We start from the raw sequence: 23,459 nt of genomic DNA, 5'->3' as shown, positions 1-23,459 counted from the left end.
AACGGTCAAAAATATTCTTTATAAGGCTTCCAGCTTAGTTTCAAGAGTTGGGTTCTTTGAATTTTTGATATTTTTATGGTACGTAATGGTCATAATGAGAAAACTGGAAGACGTGGGTGATATCTTTAGTTCGAAAAAGATTCATCAATCAAATGAAAAACTTTATTCCGAAATTCATTTCATTCGATAAAACCGTTTGTGAGATAGAACTAAAAATTACATTCTTTTATGGTTTTTCAACAGCCTGTATCTTTTAAACCAAGCCGATTCGGAAAAAATGGCAAGGGAAAAAAGTGTATCATCTGACCTCAAAAATCTATACTGTTCAAATATTTTTACGAGTCAAAGATTCACTCTGTATATATCGTCATTTTAACGATTCGTGATACCGGTAGAGAAGTATGTGTGCGATTGTTCTTTTCTCAAAAAAAAAATTGTACAGCAAAAGGACGAATCGTCTACAAGTGTATTGACTGTTTCATTTTTACTATTGAGTATTAACCCCCTGTATATCTCACCCAGGTTAGAACTTAGGTTTTAGCTCCCTCCTTAAGTCAAGATGTTAAGATTGAAAGTGAAAATCTCAGTAGAAGAAGGCCCACCATTATACACACAGTGATACTAAGCTTCTGCCACTTACCATTTTAACAGCTTGAAAAACATGACAATAAAACTGCTCGTCATCCTTGGTGATGTAGGCGAAGTAGGTCCTGTCTTCAGTGTCCTGACAGGCGCAGTTCATATTACGGATCTCGTGCTCACAAATCACATTCTGAGGAAAAGTTTATCATGGGTTGTTGGTCTTCGCATGATAATTTCGCAAGAGAAATAATAGCTTAAGCAGTTATAGTTTATTTCAGTTATTGATGCTACTTAAATCTTGAATGAATGAAATCAAATATATACCAAAGAATTAAAAAAATAATGAGTGGTAATGGCACAAATGAAAAGATTTATTGGTCTATTATTTCAGGGTAGTGTACCTGGTTGAGAGGGTTCAGAAATTTTATTCCCCTGTATGAAATAGACAAAACGATTTCTTGGGAAGGATGATCTGAAGATTTTCTCATTTTTTCTAAAGATTTCTTTGTAGATTCCGTCCCTCTGAATTCACGGATAGTAGTAGATCCTAGGTACTGAAAAAATTAATTGTGCTAGAAAAAACGCAGGATTCGTAGGTGTCAATTCCATATTCATCAGAATAGTAAAATCTTAAAGAGCTCAGATTTCAAAAACTACCACTTACGTTCGCTGCATACTTGATAACTCCAGTAATCAGGAGCATAGGTTGGTGTTTCCAATGACTCTTGATGGAATTGCCACCACCAACCACCAGATCGCCAGATTTTCTGCCCTCAGACCCCTCGCCCGAATTTTTTTTATCCAGGATAGGTGGTGGTGGTGCAGGTCGTGATTTTTTTCTCCTGTGACGTATCGTGCCTGTGTTACTTTCGAAAGAATGCGCAGAATGCGTTTTGGCATCCGTGGAAGACTGGTCGCTTTCGGATTTCTGCAAATAACGCCAACAGTTTGAAAAAATGAGGGAACCACGCGTTCAAAGTCTTGAGACTGTGATATTGTGACTCAGATCTTAGAGTTAATGAGCCCCTGATTTTTCTAACGACCTCAAGCTGCAGTGAAAAGCTCGTAAAGAAAGTTCGACTTTCTAAGATGGAAAGTAAAGCTTTTTTGAAGGAAAAATTTGCCATATTGAGTCTGCTATGGTCATAATAGTATATTATCTCATAAGGAGAAGAAGTGTTACTTTTGATGGAGAGTAAGTTTGCCACCGAACGTATGATAATTGGGACTCGATGAAAACAGATGAGAAACAACCTGGAAATTATGGCAAATACTCCAGCACTACCTAGTTGTTGTCAAATTTGGATTCCTCCGTCAGTTTTCGGTCTAGAAACATCATAGATATAGGAGGTAAGCCCTAGCCTATGTCCCTTCGACAATGATTAATATAAACAAAAGTATCCTCATCGAATCTTCTGCCCCACTAGAACTCTCAAACGATAGCAAAATGCAAAACCAGTATCATGTGGGTAGAAAAACTCGCCCTTCAACTCACATATTTACAGCAAACAGAATTATTTTTTGTACTTACCGGAGTTGAATTGAGCTCTGGATTGATTTCATCTAGTTTTGGTCCAGTGACAATGTGTTCGCCATTGCTCACGCTAGCTAATATCCTTTTTCTATGTCCTATTTTATCTATATCTAAAACAGCACTGAGTTCAACATCCCAAATCCTCTTAATCCTCTCCATATCATGATACAGGTGCTTTGCGAAAGTCTCAGAATACTGTTCCAAATGGATATCTTTCAACCACTGGTTCACACTATTCTGTTCGCTGTTGTTGTTGTTTAGGGATATTTCGTGGATTTTCGTTGGTAATTGGGAGACTGCGTTTAATATCACCCTGCGCTCATTGTCGCTAGACAAACCCATGTCTATTAAATCGGATTCTTCGAGTACTCCGTTCTGAAATCCAAGAATGAAGAACAAGGCTCATAATTGGATAACCCCAAATGAAATTATCAATTTGAAATGGTTTGACTTGTAGGTAATTGATCAGAAAAAGGTAAAAATCAAAAGATACCTTGTAATGTGTATAATAAAATTACCGGTGTTCTTGCTTACTTTCAGATACCTACCAAAAAATGTATATCATCGAAACCACTGTTTTTAAAGAGACCAGTGTAATCCCCAACTCCCAAACTCTGCAACCACGTCTCAATATTATTACTGGGCTCCGAGTTGAGGCTATTCTGCGAATAACTTAACGTCATTAATCTATTCTGGAATTCCTTCTCTAACTCGGCCACAAAGACGCTTTCCCTCACGATTCCAGTACCAAAAGAAGCCATTATTTCTTGTATTTTAGCCCATTCCTCCTGTTCATCGAACGGGCTCAGGGTAGACAACCTATCAGGGTTCACCTGACTCTTATTCTCCTTATTTTCAGACTCTTTTTCAGAACTCGATGATTTTTCTGTATCGCTCTTTATGTCGTCAGTGCTCGTATTGGAATTATTGGATATGTTCGAGGAGTCGTAGAGAACTTTCAGTTTTTTCAAAGATTTCGGTCTGACCGCTGGTGTGTTTTGGTTTATGGTCTCGAGTACTCTCGAAGAACCTTTTTTGAGACCTAAAAATGAAGTTTTCACCTGGGTGATCCTGTTTGACGGGAAAAATCTACTAGAATCAGATGCATGTCCCTGATATAATTAATTCGGACTGTTATTATTATTGCCACAGTCTATAGACTGTGTTTTTCAGAACCCGTAAAAAAAATTAAAAACTGTCAGCTCATCATCGCCTTTCAATGGCTGTATCCTGGAAGAGGGGTCAATTTCGAAAAAAAATTATTGGAACTACCCCTATTTATTTTCATCGGAGAATCATCTCCCTGAGTTTTTCACATTTGTTTACAGACATCCTGTATATAAGGCTGAGTGTTATTACTAACGAAGCCAATAGGCCTGTAAATCTCTAAGTGTGACCTCTAGAGTGACGAATTTTTTTTTAACTAAATTTGGAATCCATCAAAATATATTTTTCAATGGAATTTTTGAAAATTCTCGTGAAGAATGTATCGAAAAATTTCGAATTGATTATATGGACCAAATAGAAATAGTGGAATTCAGAATTGAGCCAGTATACGTATAACAATTTTTCACCTACCTGCGAAAGGAGCATCGGAATAATACTCCTCAATAACGTTATCCATACTTCTATCAGACAAGGACACACTGCTAGAGAAACTACCACTTGATCTCTCATAGATCATCAAATATTCCTCCTCAGTTTCCGTTTCCATGTCTCTCGACAATCTTTTATATTCCTGCCGAATTTTCTGATTTGAACCAATAACGTTTCAAAGCATGCAGAAGGAACATCCAATGGTACGAATAAAATAAATGAATGAATGCATGGTACGAACAAATCTTTATTATCTGCGTATATTAGTGAAATAATACAACAAAAATAGGGTTTAGCAAAACAAAAACAAATCGATCTATATACAAATGAATAAAGCCATTCAGATTGACTAAATAATCAGTGCTTTTTTTTGGAACAAACAACCATTATACAGAAAAAATGATAACAAGCAATAGACACATTTAATTTTTCGACTTGCAAATAGCTGCCTAAAATTCGATATTTGAACTTAGGATAATACTTTCAATACTAGATAGATGACAAGTGATGGAAAATGGGATCGAAGAAATGTCTGATTTCTCGAAGAGTAATAAAGAAAACGGTGAGAATAGTCACAGGTTTCACACTAAGTTAGAGCTTGTCATGATCTGTAGGACGTAGTTTTCTGATTATCACTCGGATGAGTTATTTAACCACCTAGTGCTAGTGCATAATATTCCCGAGTATTTTTCAATATGGAATTCATCACTTTCAGCAAATTTTGTAGACTTCAATTCATATTTATATCTTCCCAAACCGTTTCAAGTAGTACTAGTAGATGATCTACAGGGTGTGTCTTTGACTCGTACCAATATTTTAACATTAGATTCTTGAGGTCAAAAGAAACACTTTTTTCCTATACCATTTTTCCGATTAGGCGATATAGCTTCACTTTAGAAGAACAAGCTGAATCTATGACACTACATATCTTTCAAACAGAGTTGCATTCAGCCAAGGTACCCAAGTTCAAATTTCACAAATACTCTTTAATTTTTGCATATCAAATTACTCGAAAACGGCGCATTATAAGAGAAAATATGAGGAATGGGTACTTTTATTTTACAAAACGTCCAAATATTCATCAGATACCATCCAACTTAGTTTCAATAGTTGGGTTCTTTGAATTATTGCTATTTTTTTATGATACGTAATGTAAATAATGAGAAAACTGGAAGACGTGGGTGATATCTTGTGTTCGAAAAAGATTCATCAAATGAACGAAAAACTATATTCCGAAATTCATTCCATTCAATGTTTGTGGGATTTTTTCATCGTTTTTCAACAGCCTGTATCTTTTAAACCGAGCCGATTCGGGAAAAATGGAATTCGAAAAAAGTCTTTCTTTTGACCTGAAGAATCTACTGTTGAAATATTTGTATGAGTCAAAGAATCACCCTGTAAATACTAGTAATCCAGCCTTTTCCAACACCTTCTCATGTAAATCGAAATTCTCGTTATTTCTCCATTTTCAGAGCATTTTTTCAAAAATGTTATCTTCAAAGTCTCTCATAACCTGGCACAACATAGAGAAGCATAAGGTTCTATACGCATTAGCCCATTTTATCGATAGAAATAACATGCCAACTTGACCGAAATAGTTTTTGCGTTTTTTCATTGGAGGAACAATTAATTAGAGACACGACTTATTATACATATTCAGAATCGGGAAATATATGGGTCTGAAATATGTGAAAAAATCTGGATAATTTAGGATAATATCAAAAAAATAGAAGTAACTATTATATCACAATAGTGGCGGACTCAACAAAATCTTCGACTACGCCACTGAATTCTGCTAATTTTGAAAATCGAACCCTTACGGTAACAGAGGCTATCGAATCTTGCCCACTCTTTATATCGATTCGTATCAGTCCCTGTACAAAAAAAGGTCTTGGAATCGGTCTCGCAATTCCAAATTAATCTTTCTCGTTTTTCCCGATGCGTTATCACCAATATCACCATAACCATCGGTATTCTCGATCAAAATTTGCACTGACGCACCCCTATTCAAGAACACAGAATCAACCGAGCTCCCGTTTTCCATCACGTCAAACCTCAGAACACAGATCCATGTATCCATGTTCCAAGCGTCGAACGCACGCAACAACATCGACAAAAATCATGCAGCATTCACCTCTTCATTGCTCACCTGACTCAACGGACGTATCTTTTGGAAAATCAAATTTTCCGCCTCGCTGGGGTTGGGAGGCGGGTGTTCGGGGGTGGGCGGTTGAACGTAATGGGTCGGACTCAGGGGATACTTGTTCAGGGAACACCTACGCTCGATGGTCCTCGAATTGCAAGACTCGAAACCCTCGTTCGACGAGGAATTGTCGCTGTCCCTGATGACGATGTAGGCCTTCGAAACGAAGGAGGATTCCGGCAGCGACGTGCCGGCCGCGTCTTCTTTCCTCTTGAAGTTGAAGTCCTCGTACACCTCGGGGTTCCTGCGCAGCTTCCTGCGCGGGTTCTGCTTCTTTATGATCACGTTCTCGTACATGGAGGTTATCGCCACCGGTTCGGCCTTCTTCCGACAATCCAGGTCCTCGCTCTTCCCCCTGTGTAGCTCCTTGCCCGATCTCTGCACCTCGTCGTCGTCCAGGGCGATGTTGAAGACGTTCATCTCGACGTACTGGTCCACGCTCCTCCCGTGCGACAGCCTCTCCCTGCGGTGCTCCAGGTCCAGATCGCTCAGGTTGCCCTGGCTGCGCGTGCCGCTGTGGGAGAGGAATAGGTATTCGTAGGCGTTGTTGCCCACTCCGTCCACTGACATGGACATCGGTTGGAGGTGCGTGGGGGAGATTGATATGTTCCTACGTGGTGGTTTCTTTGGTGGCGTCGGCTGAAACCGTATTATTGGAAGAAATTGTCCTTTGAAGAGTCAAATCGTACGCGTAACGCATAGTGCATTTTGAAACCCCGCAGATGCCAAATTACTAGGAGCTTACATAAACAGAAACAAATCCAACTCACCGACACTTTGCTATGGTTCGATATAGGGCTGTATCCGCCCTTGCTGTTCATGTTCATCGGAATGTAGAGAGGTATACCACCGCTGTCCGGCCTTCTCGAATTGCCGTAGCTGGAAGCGGTGCTGGACAGGCTTATCTGGTCAGAGTCCTTGTTGGCGGACAGAAAATGACTGTCTTCGGCGTCCATGAACTGCTTCGGAGCGCAAGGTATCTGGTAGAAGTCGCTCAGATCCGATTCCCTAGAACAAGAAGATTCCACACGCTGCTAACGGAGTCGGTTGAAGAGATGGGATCAAAGTGGACGTGGGATAGTTCTGAACGAAGCTCAAGCGATACATAGAGATCCTAATGGTGTTGGCACTTCGAACGGTACAGAAAAAATAATACAATAATAAGAATTAATTAAGACGCATACCATCGCCATCGTCAGGACAACTAAAGGAAAAACGTTCCAGCGAAGAAGAGCAGATGCTGATGGTTTCGATCTCATTTGACCTCGTTAGACCAACACAGCTCTTTCTCCGATGGAAAAGCGCTTGGAACTGATATACCCTAATTAAATACTAGTTGTAGCTTCTGAGTATTATCGAGTAGTACTTTAGCGCCAATCCAGGAATAGGGAATAGTCCTTCTCAAATATAGTTATTCTTAAATAATAAAAATGGATATTGAAAGCGTTTCGTTTCTATTCCACAATTTAGCAACATCGACTGAAATATGCCTTGATAATAAAGGACAAAAAATACACTATCTTGATGAGATACACAAAGATGGCTGTCCATGAAGTCTGCGACGAACGAGGAAGGTCGTAAAATTTTATGAGAATTTTATGGCCGGTTGCTGTTGGGGCTCGCCAGTGAGTACGCGCCTTATGATGGCTGTAAATCAACAGCTGTTATTTTATAAACAAGATATTGTTCTTTTTATTCTCTAGTCGGCGTTGTTGCCAAATCGTGAACTAGAAACGAAGCGATTTAAATTTTTGAAACCTCATATTTAAGGAATGAGTTTGAATAACTTCCGTGATGCATTGGAAAAATTCATGAATGAAACTCATAATTATTCGGTTTAAACTTGCATATGCTGTGAATCCAAATTGAGAAGAATTCCCCATTGAACTGTATCTCGTTTCATACTGAATAGCTGGATAATACCCAGAAGCTACTGTGGTCTTCAATCATCGTAGATGGCTCTGTGTATCCGTGCACATCAAAAGAATAGAAAAAATATGACGGAGAACTATGTAATTCGAAGAAGGGTAAAATTTCAGAAGGCCTGTACCAATACCATTGGGAACCTGTACATCAGAACGAATGAGATACATATTTTTAGTTTTCGAACGAAATGGAAAATCTACCTTGAAGACTCTGATTCTAGCGAGGAATCGAAAGCCGTATGATAACTATCGATAGAGGTAATGCTTTCCTTCCTAGCGGTCAGGTCCTCCGTAAACGAAAACTCAATTCCGTGCAACGGTGTTAAATCTAGGATTTTTTGGGGGTTTCTTAAGATATGGTAATTTTCATTCCTGAAACATGCATTCGGTACTAAAGATGCGGCAAATAAAGAATAACTGCAACAGAAACAGAATACACTAAAAAAACAAAGATAAATTAGACAGGAAATACGAAGGATGAAGCCTCTACGTCAGGTTTGAGAAACCATATGAAAAAAAATTATACTATACGAGAGGTGCTATTTATGTATTAGGAATTTATGTATTAGGATCTGAAAGAACAAACAATCAATCAACTTTTATCGAAAATATTCTTATGGCTTTCAAAAATATTCGCCTTTCACTCATTCACTTCTGCATATTATGATTAAGCATCCCTTCCAAAACGTGCTTTGTTGATACACTATTCTTGAGTTAGACCACGTCGAAAGTCATGAGCTTTTGAATTCTTGCGATACAATTCAATTTTTTAAATGAGTTGAAATTTTCTTTTACTTGTTGCAAACAACACTCGTACTTCAATACGTATACTATAAAAAAGTCGAACTTCACAATGCCGATGGCAGATTCCACCTGGCAATACCATTGTTAGTAGTTCTCAATTCATAAATAGCAACCCTCGTATGATGTCTGAACTTTTTTGTATCTGATACGTAGATTTGATCTTATTTCTGAAAAAGAGTGATGAAATATACGAAAATAATGCCAGAAATAAAAAAAGAAACGTCGAAAAAAGCATCATCCTATCATATAGTTTGGTTTCAGAGGCAGGGCATTCTTTTAAACAGGATAGAAGTGTGAAAAAACGAAGTAATGCACGATGAAACAACACTTTCAAACATGACAGAGCTTTTGCAAGGTGATGCTAACTGTCTACCAATGTCATCTGATTTGTGTCCTTTAAACTCCTTTGCTCTGAACACTTGATAATCGATAAGATGGCTAATTATTTATGCCTTCATGGACTTGAAATTTTCGAGGAAAAAGTGTATGGGAGATTGGAAAACTTTTTCATTTAGGTACTGATTATGGCGAATATGTAAGAACTTAATATTTCTTATTCAGTTATTCGAACTTTTTCATTTCTATTCTTGATGAATCACATCCTGTTGAAAAATATGCCTCACCTTCAACTGAACAATATCAAAGGTTCAAGCAGACAAAAAAATAAGAGAGCATTCACAACAACATTCCTCAAAAATTCATTGGAAAAACTGGCACTCACATGGACACTCCCGAAGTCCGCCTATCTTCAAAACCCTCGGGTGGTCTGGCGTGTTTATGGTAACTGTCCCACCTTAGGGGTGACGTCCCTGGAGACGGATCTGTCGTACCCGATCTGGAGTTCTTGGAAGATGGCCTGACGTTCTCGTAAGGGCTACCCAGATCGGAATCCGGATGGGGTACGGCAGGGAAGGGATGGTTAGATTCCCCGTCGCTATCAGCTAATGGAAGACCTCTTTTGTGCCCTGCAAAGAATGAATACGACGATGCAAACCTCCGAAACACACTTTTGTAGAGCAGTAAATGTATTTTTTCATCCAAATTTATCGCATAGCCTTACTTTTCAAAATGCCCATGATTTCTTGAGACGCGGGAGCAGTGTTGAACTGGCTCAGCAGGTCCATCACAGTATAATTGGTTGCGTCCCTTATGGACGTGTTGACCCCGTGTTCTAGAAGCGTTTTCACAACTTCCACTTTACCGCACAGGGCGGCTTCGTGCAGAGGCGTGCCAGCTTTCGTCCTCATGTTCACGCTGAATCCAGCCCTCAACAACACCTCCACTACGGCCCTGGAAAAACAGAAAAGAGATGAAGAACAAACCTATATCGAATATGGTATATTAAAATGAAAGTGAACTTTTCGATTCTTTGAAGTATGGATTGAAAATTGAAAACCCGACGCCAATTCTACGCAAAATTTCATTGTTTCCAATATCAGAAATTTCTAACCAGAGACAGCCTTGAAAATATTCCACAATTGTCCATTTATAGACTGAACATTCTCCTTTTACACCACACAAGTGTGTAGCAGGTAGCTCAGTTGTAAATCACCTGACTGGCAATCGGGGGATCGTAGGTTCGAGTCCTGCTCGGAGAAGTACTTTTTGCCGTTAATTTTCAGTCGTTAAAACTATCATGTTATTTTTCAAAATTTTGGCGATTATAACCCTGAAGGAATAGTTTTTGAAAAAACTTCTTTTGGATGTTTTGGAAGTACATATTTGAAGTAGATTAAATTCGCTACAATATGATACTAAAACAACAAGAGTTAATAAGTTTATTCTTTAGGAAATTGGTTATATTGAAAATCAAAAAAATTTATTAATTTAGCCCTTTTGAAAGGTCCTAGTTGAAGTTCGTCCGAATCTGGATTGACGTATTGGGATGATATACTCCCATCAGGAGATGAATCTTGATGTTCTCAAGGGAAATAATCAACGCAAGAAGATTCTTTATACCTAGTTCCTTCACTAGCTGTCTCCTTACATATAAAACACAAACAAACACTGGGACTAGAACATTCTGTAGATTTTGAGTTCAAACGACACTCAAGTGATGGGCAGGTCAGCAGAAAATATTAATAAGTCATAGAAACGGACGGAATTTCTTCTTTTGAAATCCTCAAGTAGGTCAAGTGTACCAACAATTTTGTAGACAGCGTTGCCAAATGTCAGTGTCCCTTAGCTAAGTTTCCATTAAGCGGTACCTGAGAATGAGAAGATTTTTGAGTGAAAGCCGTTTTCAATAAACCTATCTATCCTTCATTTCACTTACCGACGATTAGTAACCATTGGTAACCATTCTACAATATATCTACAGATAGATCATAGAAACGAAATCACATGCATTTTCTATCCTCAGTAACTGAAACAATGGATAGATAAGATTATTGAAAACGGCCGTAAGTGAAGTGGCACCTAGCGAAGAGGGACTTTTAGGGTTAGGCAATGCAAACGGGCTTGAATCTCGGAAACTATTGGGTCCACAGAGACAATTCTAGTATCATATTGTAGCAAATTTAGTCTTCTTTGAAAACGTCCTGAAAAAGTTTCTTCAAAAACTAGTCCTTTAGGGTAATAATCGCCAAAATTTAAAAAAAATACGATTTTTTGCGGTTTTTTCTATTTTTGACAAAGTTGCGTTAGACGTTCGAGGTCACAAACTTGGATTATTCTTAAGGCCAACATCATGAATAAGTCTGCAAAAAATCTTCCAGACAACAAAGTCACTGGATTACTAGATGGGCGACCCACCTCATCATCACTGTGCCCTTCATCCCTTATCCCTACACTCTGACAAAAAAGTATTTTTGAGTATTTGAAGTTTCTGTATGTTGGTAGGACTGTCCGTAATTACTATGCCAAACATGAGCGCGGTCTGTCGACTAGTTTGTTCACGACAGCTGTTGAAACCAGTCGACCTCAGCGGTAGTCTGCGAATTTTACAATGGAAAAAAATATTGAACAAAGAGTTTGTCTCAAATTTTGTGTTTTGAACAGAATTTCGTGTGCTGACTCGTTGCGAAGGCTAGAAAAGGCTTATGGAGACTCTGTTTCATCAAAAAACCAAGTGTACAAATGGTACAAAGTCGTTAAAAACGGCCGGGAGATCGTCGAAGATTTGCTTCGTTCAGGACGACCGTCGATCTCTTGAAGCAACGATAACGTCGAAAAAATCAAGGAAATTGTGTCGAACGGTCCAGAAGAATTCGTGGATTTTGCATGACGATAACGCACCATCTCAACGAGCCACGATTATTAACGATTTTAAGACCAAACACTCGATAAATACCATCGACCAGCCACCTTATTCGCCTGATCTGGCTCCGCGTGACTTTTTTTTTTCTTCACACTGAAATTACCGATCCGGGAACCAGTTTTGACTCCATAGACGCCATATAAAAGAAAATTAGCAGAAGAAGCCGAAGGCCAGCCCTGAAAGCGCCTATAAAAAATGTTTCCATGATTGGAAAAAAACGTTGGCACATGTGTATAGCTTCAAATGGAGCATATTTTGAAGGCGATTTAAATAATATTGAAGAAGTTTAATATTTGTGCGTTTTATTTCTTCCCGGATACTTTTTTATTAGAGTAGTATAAGTTTGGTCGCATCTACTCCACGCGACAGACCGATCCATGCGACGAACTACAACCCCTATTCTAATATCCAGGCATTCAACCCTCGCACCGAACAATTCCTCCTTATTGTCGTGTGCCCCTTGTCGCATTCTACCGTGGCAATCTATCAGGTTCCATCTACAGAAATGAGCAATTATGCCGTCGATACGGCGGAATTGCGATCGTCGTTCTACCGTGAAAGCCGGGTGCGTTCCGGCGTGAACGATGCACAAAATCGACGCATCGACATGTTCACGGAGGTGTGTTGTGCGGTACAAACGAGCAGTCGCGTAGTGACGCCCTCTGGTCCTCACCTGTATGAATAAATACAAGTGCATGGGCGACTGACATATTCGACTGGCGAAGTGAGGTGTGCTCCCTGGTGCGGATCCGTGATAATCGATGAAACAAGTGAACAACGGGGCCGCGTAGTCTCCTGCGAAGATGATTACGTTATCGCCATAGAAATAGACCATAATGAAATTTTCCCTTTATCCCCATTCGGAGGAACGATATCGATATGCGAATAGACTGCTCGTCAAAGGTTGAGGATGTCGCATTTATTTGTTTTCTGTTTATAAAAAACCCAATTACCTTTGCAAATATTAGGTTGGGGAGAAAGAAATCCATTATTTTTGATTATGTAATTCATTCATTGCTGAATCTCGTTACTGAGAATAAATCTACAAAAAGCGTTAAAAAAAAACCGGACTATCGATATCGGTGCGATCAAACTTATAATTTCTTAGGGCTACTTGTGACTGTGTGCCCTCCTGTGACTGAAGAGACCCAACCGTGACCTACAAACCCTTCCACACTTTGGACATGGATAGCCACCAACCAGATCTGGCCGCCGCTGTATTCTTCTCGAGCCTCTATTATAACTGTGGACCAAAGACCTCCACTGTGATCTGTCTAACGCTAGTTGTTCCCAGTTATGATTCGCATTAACTGATTTTAGGGATTGATGCAGTGTATCCTTAAACCGCTTATACTGTCCCTCTGTGAATTCGCTGTACAGAGCTATTTTGGGGAGTCTTGTGGTTTGCATCCCCAGAATGTGGCCGCTCCATCTGAGTCGGACTTGAGTCTTAATTTTTATACAATTCGAGCACTGCAAGACTTCTGTATTTGAAACTTTGTGGAACCATCTGCTGTGCATTATTTGTCTTAGATGACGTTGTTGCGTTTGTTCAAGCTGTTTAATGTGTCGCCTGTAGAGAGTCCAGCTTTCGCTTCCGTAAAGAAGCGTTGGGAGGACCACTGCTTTGTAAACAGCTGTCTTGGTCTTCAGATTGAGGTCGTGATTTTGAAACACTCTGTCCTTTAGCTTCCAGAATGCCCAATGCAGAATTGATACGGTTGTGTATTTTTGTGTCCAGGTTAGCCCTAGTATTTATGAAGCTTCCCAAAGTATTTGGCTGCTCGACCAGTTCTAGAGTTTCATCCTTCAGGCTGATATCTGTTTGAAGGTTTTCTGGCTGACTGACCAGGATTTTGTCAATGTTGAGTCTTAGGCCTAAAGCTTCGTATATATATTTATAGGTGTCCAACATTATCTGTAGATCCTCTGGGCTGCTAGCGGTAAGTGCGCAGTCGTCTGCATATTGAAGTTCCGTGATAAACTCTTTACGGGTTTTTGCTCTGAGGCGCTTCAGGTTAAAACAGGCCTCCATCAAATCTGAATCTCATTCCAACACCTCTTGCAGGCATACTCATGTTAGCAATTATCGATTACCGAGACATTTCACTGTAAAGGTGAATATCTATCGAACAATTTCAAATCTATGCTCGTAAGAAAGACGGCATTCCGAGCTTGAACAATTCTCTTACTGTTTTTCGTTTGGTCCTTTCAGTTTCAAGTTACAGGGTGTTGAAAATGGAAGTAAAACGAATAACAATAGAACTCGAACGACTAGGCCAATAGGCATCGTCTCTGAAATACTGACACTACTGTTTAGAAATAACGGAACAGACGGTAGAAGTTATGTTGCTCTGACGAGGTCAAACGAGACCAAAACCATGGTCAGAATCTGTTTCTTTTCGATGGAGCGTACTCTATTTGGTGGCCCTGATGATGGCATATTGGCTAGCTCATTCAGATCGTAACTCCTGTCTAATTGGTATCGGCGGGTGATATGCATCTGAATTAATCCTTATTATATTCGTTGCCTTCCTCTCAAGGCGTTATCCCTTTCATAAGACGTCAAAATAACGTCATACACTGACGTCATAATGACGCTGACATTTGACCGTCATCTAGACATCAAAAAGACGTCAACTTTGAGGTTTATATGACACGTCTGGCATGACCTTTAATTTAACCTTACATTTCCTATCAACGAACCTCATCCGAATAAAATGGAATCCGATGTCGACCACAAGTTGGCGTTGAGCTTTAATAGTCGTTCGTAGCGTTTGCTCAGTATTTCGCAACCGCAAGATACCGAGTTTGATCCCGGGAATTTTCTAGTCCATACGGGTGCGGGCCACCATTCACTGTTGGGTTCAAATTAACAGTGCTGTGCCTAAGGTGGCGTAAGGACAGAGTAACAAAGCAAAGCCTACACAGAACACAACTGATTCTCCGAACTCGTACAATCCACAGAGCTTCTGAGGGTTAGTATAGTATAGTATAGTGAGAAGGGGTTACAGTTCACTGCGACCTTAAGGTCTATTGTGCCCCCTAACAGAGCTGTTTTCATCGCGCCCTTTACAGCTCGCCTTCCAGATCCAGAGATCTGATGAAATCCAATATCTGGGACGGCTTCAACGAGGATAATTCCCCACTCCTACAAGTTTCTCGTCCAAAGCACTCTTTCCTTTGGCTTGCAATGGCAAAGCATTCCGTAACCAGGTGAATAGGAGTTTCCTCCTCCTCCCCACAGAATCTACACTCGTCAGTGGCCGACAAACCCAACAGATGCTTCTTTAGGCGACAATGTCCTGTGAGAAAGCCAGTGAGTAGGTGTAGTTGGTTCTTACTGAGATCCAGATATTTTTTGGATCGAGCAGTTTCAAAGTTCCGAAGGAACTTTTTGGAGTGATCCATTCCTGGGAGATTCCGCCAGAGTTTTTCCCTTTCGGCTTTCTCCTTCTCCATAAACTCCTTCTTGTAGGTGCATTTTCCTATACCACAGAAGGGTTCTGGGCCAGTGAGTGGTGTTTGTGCGCTGTCTCTGGCAAGTTTATTGGCCTTCTCGTTTCCTACGATTCCCGAGTGACCGGGAACCCAGATTAAAGAGACCTTATTCTTCTTGCCTACATCATTGAGTTTATTCCGGCACTCCCAAATCAGCTTTGAATCGATGACATAGGAGCTCAGTGCCTTTACGACAGCTTGACTATCTGTATGAATAGCTATATCACACTTCTGATAGTTTCTTTCTAGATTTACATCTAGGCATCTTTCGATTGCCAGTATTTCCATTTGAAGGACGCTTGTACACGAGCCTAACGATAGTGCACACTTGGTACTTGCCCCATAAATCCCAGCGCCAGCTCCTGTAGCGGTTTTAGAACCATCTGTATACCATTTTAATGTATTTTCTTTAAGATTGTAGGCGGTGTACTCCCGTTCCCAATCTCTTCTTTTACTTAGCATTGTACTGAAATTTTTCTCAATGCTTACTTTCTTGATCATTAGGTCACTAGGAAGGTTTGCAGATGAGATGTAGTCGTTCAGGGAGGACCAAACTCTCTGACTCTTGATTCTCTCGTTACCTGTTCCTTCCTTAGATAGTCTGAGGATGGCCTCATGAGCTACCCTATCAATCACTAGATGTAGAGGTGTGAGGTCTGTGATGATCTCAAGCGCCCTAGTTGGACACGTCCTCATGGCTCCTGTGATGCACACACAGGCAAGCCTTTGTACTCTGTCGAGCATTCTCCTCGTACTTACCTGACCTGCCTTAGCAAACCAGGCTACTGCCCCATATGTGGTCATAGGTCTTACAATCATGACGTACATCCATCGCAGTATTTTTGGGTTACAACCCCAATTCCTGCTTCTGAGGGTTACTCAGGTACCTATGGAGAATCAGGATAATATGAATATTAATCTGGACACATAAGATAATCCACAACTCTTCGCATACGGACGTATTGAAATATCGATTTCTTCCCGGCGCTCTCCAATTAAAGCGTAGATACAATCAGATCCAGCCTTCCGATCGCCACGGCCTATCTTACTCCCTCATCGGCCACTATCGGCATTAGCTTAGCGGAACATCTAGCCCCATACATCACCTGCGCGATACATACACGTACATACGGACGGACAGACGGAGAATCCGACACATTATAATGGGAACATACCGGATGAGCCGCAATATGCGAACGTGCGACCATCGGCATGGTATGTGTATTACAATCTGCCTACCGTGTACGCTCGGCCTAACACGCATATTGCGTGGCTAATGCTTCGCGGCAACAATTTCGGGAACAATGGCCTCGGTAATCCGCGTGACGCGAAGCCTGATACGCGTGATGGAAACCTGGAAGATGTGCAGAAATATCGGGGATTTATGGGATTACGAGACGGGTTGAAAGGGAAAACGAGAGGACCGGGAACGTGGGTGACGATCAATCGTCAAGCTAGATGGTGCGAAAACGTTCAAGTAACAACTGTTAGGTACCACGTACCACCAGGAAATTTCTGGAGGATGAGTTGATTCCGTTAAGATACACTGTTAAATTGAAGTGGATAATTCAGCATTCATATTAATATAGGAATAGTTGGGGAGCCGACGATCGGGATTTACTCGAGCGTCGTGGAGAAAATGAAAGGTTCTATGATTTATGCACTTTCAGCGGTGGGGAAAGCGTCTGCAGGCAGAGCCGGAGCGAGGGCGTGGCGAGAGAGGCGGTCGCCACGGGCGCTAGCGATCTGGGGGCGCAAAATAAAAATAATAAAAAAACAGTAGTCTCTCCAATTGACTATTTTTCATTTAATATTTAACACAAAACATAATACTAATGTATTATAAAAATATGCCAAACACTTTATACATATGTGTGTGAATTAAATTAATGTGAACGTAAACGAACACTATACAGGTGGGATTGTGAATAACGTCCGTAGGCCACAGCATTGACTGGAAAATAATAATCAAATACTCAATAATAATAAATTATTAAGATATAGTCCACACCATCAGCCTGAAAACAGAATGCGTCGCCACAGCCTTCTAAAGAATGTCTCTATTGACGGATGTGGCGTCGCATAACAACCAACGCGATAACAAAGGCCATGTCGAGATATACATACTTACAAAAAAAACTATCGGAGACCGATTGGGGCGCAAAACCATAGCCGATTGGGGGTATTTCCTTCAGAACATAGACAACAGTAGCTCCTTTTATCGCAGACAACGCTCGTGCATTTTTGTTTCTAAGGGTTTTACTTCTTCTTATTATAATATATACTAAGTTATTGAGTGAAAATATAATATGAGCCTGGAAATCATTCGAACTGGAGAGCTTGTAAATTATCACAGATAGAGGTTACAGAAGAGGAAAAGAGAAGAAAAATAAAATAGCCTGGAGGAGAAGCTGATGATGAAACATTTTAATTTTGACTAGAAGAATAAGCTGAAAAAGGACCTCATTCAAGTATTGAACTATATTTCACTGCAACTTGAAGAAAGATTCAGTGTTTTGCCAGAAGTTTCTGAAGACAGCTTCCTCGAGGGAATATTTTTGCAAGGCTTTCTACTTGGCGAACTAAACAAGAAAGCATTGAAGTATAGTCCCGATTCAGATCCATACAAATTTGTGGCCACTCAAAATATTCTTGACTTTATCAGTAACTACAGCTGCCACAGCTACATATTAACGTTCTTTCAACTAATTGAAATTAGTGGAAACCTATTTAAGGTCTTTAACTGGACAGGAAAGGCTGACTTATTTAGCATAGCACTCCCATCAATAGAAAAGAAAAAGAATCACGACATCATTGATATTCTTGCAGGAACCAAAGCAAGAAAAGTCAAATTATAGTTCATTTCGAATGCATGTTATTGTTATTTCGTATCCCTTTTATTTTGATTATTTGATTATAAAATAAATTATAAAAAATTTTCCGAGCAAAAAGAGCTTGGTATTCGATTATGAAAGATAAATACAAATCAACATAAGAAAGAGAATTTCTTAGGGGCGCATTATGAGAATTCGCCACAGGCGCCAGAATCCTAGTTCCGGCTCTGTCTGCAGGTTTTCAAAGATGAAAAAAAAATCGTCAGGTGTACATACTGTATATGCCATACGTGTCTCTGATAATGAATTTATGTTATGTTATCTGACAGTTTGCGTGGTGGGGCTGACCGTACCGCAGACTTGAAAACGACTGAAACAATTTTTTTTCGAGCGTGACAGATTTTAAGAGGATCTGTTAATTGGATCCAAAGGAGGCTACTTCTCAAGAGACTGAAAATTCGGACGTGACGCAAGGTCACAGCAGTCCTTTGAAGAAAGTCGTTACTTGTACATACTCGAGTGTGTCAGATTTTCGTACAGATGGTTAATCTCGGTGTTGCAGACGTGTTGACCCATTAATCTGACACTAATCAGGGGGGTTTTTCTAAAGCTGATAGTTTGAAGATGATAAAAAGGATTTTTTTTTAATATCTCCCTTCCTGTACCTCTAATCGTTTCTGTAGTATTATGACAGTTGTAGAGAATAAAATTCTATACATTGAAAATTCTTAGCCTCCAAACAAAATTTCAATGTCAAAATATTTTATTACTCAACATATTCTCCTCTTAATTGGATACATTTATACCTGAAACGTCTCTAGACCTTTCAAAAAAAATGCTTCTTCTTGCTCTGCAAACCAGACCTCCACAGCTTTTATTACCTCCTCGTTGGAAGAAAATTTACGACCTTTTAAACTTTATTTCAGTTGAGGAAAGAGATAATGGTCGGATGGAGCCATATCTGGTGAATAAGGGGGGTGTTCTAGTATCTCCAACCCTAAATCACGAATTTTTTGCATGGCAACATGAGATTTGTGTGCGGGGGCGTTGTCCTGCAAAAACAAAACACCTTTGAATAGCTTTCCGTGTCTTTTCTCTTTAATTTTTTTTTTTCCGTAAAGTGGTCAGTAATGTCGAATAGTAATCTCCGATTATTGGTCTACCCTTATCCAGATAATCAATCAGGATTACTCCATGACAATCCCAAAAACCTGAAGCAAGATCTTTTCCAGAAGATTTTTGGACACGAAACTTCTTAGGTCTTGGAGAATCAGAGTGTCGCCATTCCATCGATTGTTGCTTTGTTTTTGGATCGTAGAAATGTACCCAAGTCTCATCCATAGTAACAATTCGGCTCAAGAATTCTACATCGTTTTCAATTCAAGCACAAATCGGACGCGATGCTTTTACCCTTGCACGCTTTTCCTCATGTCCAAATTGACTTGAACTATATGATGAACGCGTTACTATGAAATATTCAGTTTTATCCCAATTCGACAGTCTGATAAAAAAATATCATGAACTGCATCGATATTTTCGAGGACTGACACAAAAACTGACCTTCCCGATCGCTCATCATCTTCAATGGATAATTTACCTCTTTTGAAGCTTGCAGTCCAATTTTTCACTGTCGCATACGAAGGACATTGATCACCAAGGGTATTAAGCATATCTTCGTAAATCTGCTTACCTCTTAACCCTTTTAAATACAGGTACTTGATGATGGTTCGATACCCCAATTTTTCGATTTTCACAATTTCGGTGCACATCTTCTTTCTTTTAATTTATTGTGTAACTCTGGTTTACTTTTTTGACCTCAAACTTCACACTGACACTTCTAATGATTTATTGTTTGTTGCTATGGTAAGGCAATATTTTTTTTGCATGGATCTGGTCTAGGCTAACTAGATATCAATACATCCTCGTATATCTCAAAAACGTTCAAATGTATAAAAAATTGCTTCGGACAAAATTTATGGAAAATGAAATGGTCTACAACTTTTATGATGAATGCGAAAACAATTGGAAGTTCAGGAGCGGAAACAATTCAAAAAGTCTTTTGTGACCTTTATAGCCAATTTTTATTGTTTCGGCTTGGTGAAACTGTCAGATTATATTTTCTCCGTTATTCTTGAATCATAAGCTTCAAAAAAAAAGCCACCGCGTTGGAGAATCCACAGGTGACTTAGTTTTTTTGCAAGCTCTGTACATTCCCTAGTTATTCTTAGGATGGCTTAGTGAGCTACCCTATCTATCACTAGATGTGGAGAAGTAAGATCTGTGATGATCTCAAGTGCTCTAGTTGAGTATTTTTCTCGTGTTCGTCCGCTCTGCTTTAACAACTAGACGGCTGCTCCATCCCTTACTTGTGTCTTTTTCCTCGCAGTCTTACTCGATGACAAAAAGGTAAAAATACGGTAGCAATAATAAACTTTGTTAACGAACCTTGTCACACGCAGTTTTTATATACTGAGGTTTCTATTTCGATTCAAACCTGTAGTTAAATAAAAAAAATTGTATTATCACTGTCGATAAATTTACCTGTGACCATTCCTGCTGGCCAGGTGCAACGGGGTGTGAGGGTAAACAATATCAGGCGCCGCTCTCCTCAAACACTGCATCAAACTAGGATCCGTTCTGACCAGCAACTCCACCGTATCCAACCTGAAAAAAGCATATCATCGAAGAAACTCAATGATAATCATCGCATTTAGAATCACTCACCTGCCATATTGCGCTGCCAAATCTAAGGCCGTCTCCCCCCTACAATTCCTTATGCCTGGATCGCACGCATACTCCAGAAGAAGGCTAACAACGGCTGTATGACCGTATTGAGCTGCGCAGTGGAGTGCAGTTTCGTCGTCCTTATTCTAGAAAAAAATTAATTGCTGCTTGAATTTTCTTCACGACCCAGTCCTGTGGAAGAATCTTATTTCGAACCAATAAAATTATGCTCACCGTCAGATTGACATTGCAGATAGACGGTCCGGACAACAGCATCCGTACAATGTCAACGTTGCCGGACCAAGCTGCCAGATGAAGGGGAGAAGATCCTTTGACATCGATGATATTCGTCGATGCGTCATGGTCCAGAAGCAGTCTTACGATTTCCCTGAAAAACGAAAGATGTTGATGGTATTCGAGGAGACGATTGTCAAAAACTCACTTGTGCCCATTTAAAGATGCGTGATGTAGAGCTGAATATCCGCTACTGTCTTGTACGTTAGCACCAGGTCCTCTGCGTAAACTGGAAAGAAAATTCTCGTTATGGTTGATATTCAAATTAGGATAATCAAAAAGAAATAACGTTTATCCGATGAAAAGCGGAAACGATCCTTATGGTGGGTTTATGCACGATTCCCAAGATCCTGAGTAAGGAACTAATTCAATGGGGAATTATCCTCAATTTGGGTTATCACAGCATATGCAAGTTTAAACTGACTAATTATGAGTTTCATTCATAAATTTTTCAAATGCACCGCGGAAACTATTCGAAATCATTCTTCAAATATGGGGTTTTAAAATTCAAATCGCTTCGTTTCTAGTTAACGATTTGGCAACAGCGCCTACTAGAAAATAAAAAGAACAATGGCTTGTTTATAAAATAACAGCTGTTGATTTACAGCCAGCATAAGTCGCGTACTCACTGGCGAGCCTAAACAGCAACCGGCCATGAAAATCCCATAAAATTTTACGGCCTTCCTCGTTCGTCGCAGACTTCATAGACAGCCATCTTTGTCTATCTCTTCAAGATAGTGTATTTGTGGTCCTTTATTATCAACGCATATTTCAGTTGATGTTGCCAACTTGTGCAATAGAAACAAAACGCTTTGAATTTCAATTACCCATTTTTATTTTTCATTTTTAAGTACTTAAAATAATTTTTTTTGAAACGATTGAAATGGTTATTTCAAAATATGACGTCTCAAAGATATTTCATAAAAAAACATCATTTTCGTCAGAGGAGTATTCCCTATTGTCAGATGCATGACTCGAATTTTTCTGATACCTTACCACTATTATGAATATGAAATATTTCAGTAGGACTTTCTCCAGACGGGAGAATTTATTCGAGAAGTGTAAAATTTATGCCTGCGTACTAAAAATCCATTTTTCGTTTTAAACAGACTTTCATGGGCTACAGGAGTAACTATTAAGAGATAGAAAAAAATGGTTGATTGAATATAATTATGTGGTGCTCGAAAAATCCCATTAAAAAGTCCACACAACATCATTTATCTGACTTTTGCTCAAAAGTCAGGTTATGCTCATAACCAACCATTATGTAAACAATTTTGATATTCCAAATTAATTCTCCCAAGAAATGAATTGAAGCTCAAATGAATGTGACCTTTCTTTTGAAAAATGCCGTTTACAGCATGTGAGGAATATATCCTGAAATGTGGCACTTGTGGCAGGTTGAAGAATTCCAAATTCAGGCAAGAAATTAGGTCGAGGCTGGGAACGTTGGCGTGTGTTTTAATAAAAGGAGGGGAAAACGTATAATAAAGTGTACACGTTTTACAATAACACACGAGAGAAACCGCTGGTTTAAGCTAGTTTGTCATAATGGTATGCGATTGCATTTTTAAAGGGGGAGAGATTTGGGACTTTGTGGGGTAAACCACGATAACTACAAATACTTTTTTTCCTAGTAGTCTGGATTAAAATTAATAGTTCTTCAACCGATAACTCAAAATGAAAACGCTAAAACCTGTCAATATATTTTATTACCCTCATGGTCTGGCGATAAAATTGGGTGATTTCCTTCAACCCTTTAGCACCAACCCCATCCAACTTTCGTTTTCTAAATGAAAACAGCTGTGTGTTGGGAAGCCCACGAAAAATAGAAATTCTATTATAGAATTTTGCCATTATCTTTGTTTCTCTTCTAGTTTTTTTAGGAGAAAAAAAATAATATTTTAAAACAATAAAAATGCTTATAAATAATCACGAGACGTCTTAATTTCAGGTTATTGGTTGAGAAAGTACTAATTTCAGTTTTTTTCTAGAGACTTCTGTGTTTCTTCTGGTAACTACACATCAATTGAAACAAAAGATTATGGCGAGTTTCCAGTTTCCATCAGCTTTCCAACGAGCCAACACATAACATATGTTTTCATTTGAAAAGCGGAAGTTGGATAGGGTTGTGTCCAAAGGGTTGAAGAAAACCACCCAATTTCATTTCCAGAAGATGAGGGTAATTAAAAATAATTTGACG

The 23,459-nt window shown here is 39.5% G+C and overlaps 1 protein-coding gene across 3 annotated transcripts in view; it reads right to left on the bottom strand.

Moving 5' to 3' along the window:
- LOC123309086 (ankyrin repeat and SAM domain-containing protein 1A-like) overlaps positions 1-23,459 on the bottom strand; it is a 32,104-nt gene that overhangs the window by 1,677 nt on the left and 6,968 nt on the right. Inside the window, exons 2-16 of one of the 3 annotated variants that reach the window (XM_044891967.1) lie at positions 21,405-21,485; positions 21,197-21,350; positions 20,963-21,108; positions 20,780-20,902; positions 9,705-9,934; positions 9,366-9,609; positions 8,042-8,257; positions 6,686-6,923; positions 5,862-6,554; positions 3,695-3,854; positions 2,665-3,158; positions 2,114-2,491; positions 1,247-1,510; positions 984-1,136; positions 641-772 (exon numbers count right to left, since the gene is read on the bottom strand). In XM_044891967.1, the coding sequence (XP_044747902.1) occupies positions 641-772; positions 984-1,136; positions 1,247-1,510; positions 2,114-2,491; positions 2,665-3,158; positions 3,695-3,854; positions 5,862-6,554; positions 6,686-6,923; positions 8,042-8,257; positions 9,366-9,609; positions 9,705-9,934; positions 20,780-20,902; positions 20,963-21,108; positions 21,197-21,350; positions 21,405-21,485 (3,706 nt within the window). The remainder of the gene's footprint in view (positions 1-640; positions 773-983; positions 1,137-1,246; positions 1,511-2,113; positions 2,492-2,664; positions 3,159-3,694; positions 3,855-5,861; positions 6,555-6,685; positions 6,924-8,041; positions 8,258-9,365; positions 9,610-9,704; positions 9,935-20,779; positions 20,903-20,962; positions 21,109-21,196; positions 21,351-21,404; positions 21,486-23,459) is intronic. The other 2 variants (XM_044891968.1, XM_044891969.1) reach the window with 2 other exon arrangements.

The sequence above is a fragment of the Coccinella septempunctata genome, chromosome 3 (assembly GCF_907165205.1).
Source record: "Coccinella septempunctata chromosome 3, icCocSept1.1, whole genome shotgun sequence".
Classification (NCBI taxonomy): Eukaryota; Metazoa; Arthropoda; class Insecta; order Coleoptera; family Coccinellidae; genus Coccinella; species Coccinella septempunctata.
Note: the sequence above shows the minus strand (reverse complement) of the source record. Positions and strands in the feature narration are given on the sequence as shown.